The sequence below is a fragment of the Postia placenta genome (genome assembly GCF_002117355.1).
Source record: "Postia placenta MAD-698-R-SB12 unplaced genomic scaffold POSPLAscaffold_76, whole genome shotgun sequence".
Lineage (NCBI taxonomy): Eukaryota > Fungi > Basidiomycota > Agaricomycetes > Polyporales > Adustoporiaceae > Rhodonia > Rhodonia placenta.
This window is the reverse complement of record NW_020169907.1, coordinates 1-4,813: the sequence shown is the minus strand read 5'-3', so window position 1 is coordinate 4,813 and position 4,813 is coordinate 1. Positions and strand designations below refer to the sequence as shown.

Below are 4,813 nucleotides of genomic sequence, written 5' to 3'. Positions count from 1 at the left end.
TATAAACTCAGCCAAAGCTGCTCGAGCCACTCACACTCTCCACCTCTTTCTTCACCTCCAACCTCCACTTCACCTCCAAATGCCCTCGCCATGGTTAACGGCTTCAAACCGAGACGATCTAATAGACTGAAACATTTGCCGAAAGGTATGGGTCCTCGTCGTTACCTTTGACGGCTTTGCCCTGACGGTGGCCCGTACACAGTTGATTACTGCGAGAACAAGACGGCGGATGGAAAACGAAAAAGGGGAGCATTAGACGACGAAGACGAGTATACGCCGTCCCGCGAAGGCACGCCGGAGAACCAGAAGACTGCAACACACGCGCCGGAGAATCAGAGGAGTCCATCACGGAGAGTGAGACACAAGAGCGCCATTACCAAGGATGCTCGACAGCGAGCGGTCGACGCGTCTCAGAATGAGGGTGCCTGCATCATATCAGGCATGAAAGACAAATCCGTTCAGCAATGCCATGTGTTGCCACGGGCCACAAAGCCGGATGTGGTAAGCTCAAGTGGCTCTTGGGCGCAGGCGGTGTCTCTGACGATGTACATAGCTCACGGCTCTAGAGTGGTGGTGGGACATTGAAGAGCTCAGCGTGGATTCACGCCACAACCAGGTTTTCCGTGCGTCTTCTTTCCGGGAGGCATTCCGATACGCGTGGGCTCACTTGCATACAGTCCGGGCCGATCTCCATGCATTGTGGGATCGTGGATACATTGCGATCATGCCAATGCCTGACGTGATGAAGGAATATCTGGCCAAGTGGCAGGATGGTGGCAGGCACAAGGTTCTGGAGGTGAGTTGCTGCAGCCTGATAATCTACGACTGATGCGAGTCGTCGCCACAATGCGTATAGGCTAGCGACGAAGCCAAGATCCACGAGTACTGTGTGATCCCTCACCCAGACCTTGTGGCCGGTGCACCTCCCCCTGGCAACTCTCCGATCCGCGAAGGGTTCGCCTACAGATTCGACAAGGTTGTGATTATCCGGTCCCATGCGAAGCCACATTTTATGGTCTTGAACGCGGCCATGAAGCTCAAGGAGAACAAGGAAATGTGGGTGAAGGTGTTGACGGCGTTCTGCAAGAGAATGAAGCTCGAAGTCGACGCATCCCGCTTCGTGGAGGAAATCCTAACCTTGTCTGACGTGTGGACTGCGCCACCACCACGGAAGGCACTGTTGATCATGAAACGGGAAAAGAAACAGGCGGCAGAGGAAGCGCATAGGTCAGTGAGCACGTTTGAGCCGTGGCATCGCATTCACCTACCTTGTTTGTAGTCTTCTCGTCACGGTTCCTACAGGCGAAGCAATGACCCCTGAACGCCCAAAAGGTATGCCGGTATGCTTTGCCTTGTCATGTGGCAAGAGCTTACTTCAACGTGCTCGTGTGGCGCAACAGCTCTTATGAGTCTAGAAGCTTTAGATCAGGACAAACGCTCCAAGTCGAGGGACCACAAGCCCGAAGGCGAACCGTGCGGAAGCAATCTCAAGTTGTATGCTGCTCATTTGGCGCCTACTGGATCGCGGTGCTTGCTTAGTCTTCAGGAGGATAAGTCGGTCCAAGGGTGTCACGTTGTCCCACGAAGAACCGACATCTATACGGTAAGTCGTCAACACTTCTTGATGATGCCCGCCGTGTGACCATGGCTTGGATGCTCTCATGCATGTAGCGTGAGAAAGTGGCGGCGTGGTGGGGGCTTGATAAATTCGACGTCGACTCCCCATTCAATATCTTCTTGCGTGAGTGTATATGTCCCGGTCGGTAGACGTAGCCCTGATCCATACCCCACATAGTGAGAGCCGACATCCACTGTTTATGGGACCAAGGCCATCTCATGTTCGTGCCTGAGCCTCATATCATCAAAGATTATCTCGCACGATCTGTTGTCCCCATAGGTGGAGCCTCGGTGAGTACAGAGATATGGCCTAAACTGGTATCTTGCTCACGGTGCTATCCAGTCATTAGCCGAGCTATTTGAAGCGTCCGATGTCCCCGTTTACAGATATTGTGTCGTTGCCCATCGCGACCTTCCAGATATAGAGCAGAACGCTGCGTTTCCGAGGGATGTCAAGACCTTAGCCTATGTGGAATCGCCAGTTCCTCCCCAATTCGTTATATACAATGGGGGGTTGATGCTGTCGAAGAGTGGACTAAAGGGGTTCGAAATGGCTCTAGATGCCTTCTACAAGCGCCACAGGGTCGACTATGAAGCGATCGACGTCCTCGGTAATATGCTGGCTCTCTTTCAACGATATACAACAGACATGCCTCGCCGCCGAATCGTGCATGCAGGTACCCGACGTACCGCTTTGCTCTAGCTGTCTTGATCGGTGCGTTGGCTGTATTTCTTCATACTCCCATCATAACGGATGTGAATTCTAGGCAGAACCAAGAAATACACGCGTTACTCGGTCAATGCTGGGTGTTGGATCAGGATTTATGTGGCCCTGCCAGTTTGGAAACGAGAATAATGCCTTGCTATGGTTAGCCATCTATGCCCCATTATGTAGTATCCATCATATGCATTCTTCTACTCCATGCCTGTGAGAGGTAATCTAATTATGTTGCTGCTCATCAAAGGCATGAGAGGCCAGTTGCGTTGTTTTGAACATCCCGGGGCGTCACAGTACGCAATCAGGTTTTCAATGTCGTGTGGCGATCTGAGGCTGTCAAGATTCAGATCATAAGCCCCCAACAATCAATCGTATTATGTATAACGCCTGGGCACAAGCGGTAAATTTAGTTGAGAAGGATCATGGCTCAGAGTGCGCAGGACTGTGACGTCGCGTCTCGCCAGCGCTCTAATATCCTCGCCATGTACAGAATTGCAGCTGAGTACGGTTTCTAGCCACAAGGGCCTCTGTAGATACTCCGTGAGCAACATGACAGGAAGCTCCACGCTTGACGACAGGACGACGGGTGAGGTGACATGGTTACTCTATATTATCAAACTTGGTTGTGTCAGCCACCAGTAATTTATTGGCAAGCAGCTGCTACATCCGGTGATTGTATCCGCCTTTGTCACATTTCATAGATAATCAGCCACACACCTAGGGGATGGCGTCTGGATGATCACTATTACAGGAAATCGTATCAAAGCTCCGGGCGTGACAGGAGCCCAACCTGGGCTGGGTGTTCTGCTGGACAACCATACAAACTGCAGAAATCAAGATAGAAAGATACTGATGCTCACAGTCTGGAGACTTGACAGACCTGTTTGTAGCGACTGATTGCGGACAGTGCGATTCTCGCTCGGAGCGAGAATCGCGCTGTCTAGTAAGGGGGGAGTTTGGAACGTAGATACGTTCGCAAAGTATCGAGGCGAGCGGAATCTGGTCATTACACGGCTCATGAGCGTATAAGGCACTTGACGCATCAGTCGTCAAAGGACGTTAAAAAGGACTCACGCGGAGACTACGACAAGGCCGGCGTCTAGAGCAAGTCGCGATCGATGATCGGCCAATGAGAATCATCGCAGTTATAGCTTCGAGCGATGGCCCCCACTGACTTTCGCCAGCCTGAAAGCCGTGCGTCATCGAAACCAGCAGAGTCTGCGAGACTACACCTAGCGTGTAACAACCATTCTGGTGCAGTGAGTTGGTGACATCATGTCGCGCTTGATACCCGGAGTCTGCAACTGATGCCCTCTCGAATTTTGGTCACTCAAGGCTGGAAATGATCGCAAGCTGACAAACGTCAAGAGCATCTCTGATGGCTCGCCGCTCAATCTGTATCAGAGCTTGGAAGCTCCCACCTGTGAGTCCAGAAACACAGGTCGTTCGCCTCCCTGATGGAATATAATGACTGATCGTGGGATAATGTTAAACGTGTTGAACATGTGAGGTTGTCTTCTCCTAGGTTTGGTGTTTGAACAACTGGTGTGACAACGCGGTGAGTGTGTTTGTCCATGAGCTAGTGATGCCTGTAAGGGACAGTTGTGTGTGGTATGTACATTGTGCGGGTCCATTTTATACTACGATAGGGGCATTTGGCCCCCAGCTACTCCCATGCCCAAGCTTTCGAGCTTGTTCCTGACCATGCAGGTGGGCACGTTTCAACATGTGGATCCAAGACTAAACCTCTGAGACTCAGGTTGTACATTGATCATCCCGTAGCTCGTCTTCTGTATGGCACATTGGTATTTAATGGGGGCACCCACAGAAATATGGTTGATCTGTTCATGTCTAATGCAATGCAAATTCACCTCTTGCATTGTCATGAGTTGACATGGCATCTAGCCATTTTTTAATTTTTTCCTTTTTGCAGGCTCGAACTCACAACCTTTGTACTCAAACAGACAAGTCTGTCACGAGTTGGCATAGCTATCACAAAACCTACAAACCCATCTTATATCCTTGATATTGAGGGGGGAAGATAATAGACCTAAGTGTGGGGGAGGTAATGCTGTTAGGCGCAACAACAAAGTGAATAGAACTGGGGGGCAGGGTGCCCCAGGATGCTGTCTTATATACATGAGGGAAAACCCCCCAGGGACCAGTAATGGACCCCTGGTACCTAGCCAAGTAAGGATTACTAAGTATCATGTGCCCTATGGTGTGATATGGTGCTATCAATGATGTCATAGTCTGGCCCTACCCTGCCCTGGGCCTAGGCTCTAGAATTGACCGGCCTATGGCCTAGTGCCTGAGCCTAGCTCCTACCTATAATGTTAGAATGATGTCATGGTCCAGACAGAGTCTGGTTTCTATCTAGAAAAGGTCTGGCATCAGAGTCCAGCCTGATGTGTCCAGAACAAGATCATGTGTCGCTTATTTAAGCGGATAACCCCTTAGATATGCAGATGTACCCAT

At 50.7% G+C, this 4,813-nt stretch overlaps 1 protein-coding gene across 1 annotated transcript; it reads left to right on the top strand.

Moving 5' to 3' along the window:
- Window positions 1-90: 90 nt before the first annotated feature.
- On the top strand, window positions 91-2,161 carry POSPLADRAFT_1101952 (hypothetical protein; the record flags this gene model as incomplete). Its single annotated transcript, XM_024483222.1, has 9 exons — window positions 91-145; window positions 203-501; window positions 554-796; window positions 857-1,227; window positions 1,280-1,332; window positions 1,401-1,603; window positions 1,672-1,741; window positions 1,796-1,908; window positions 1,961-2,161. Coding segments are annotated over 9 exons (1,608 nt in total), but the record flags the coding sequence as incomplete, so codon positions are not given.
- Window positions 2,162-4,813: the final 2,652 nt, after the last annotated feature.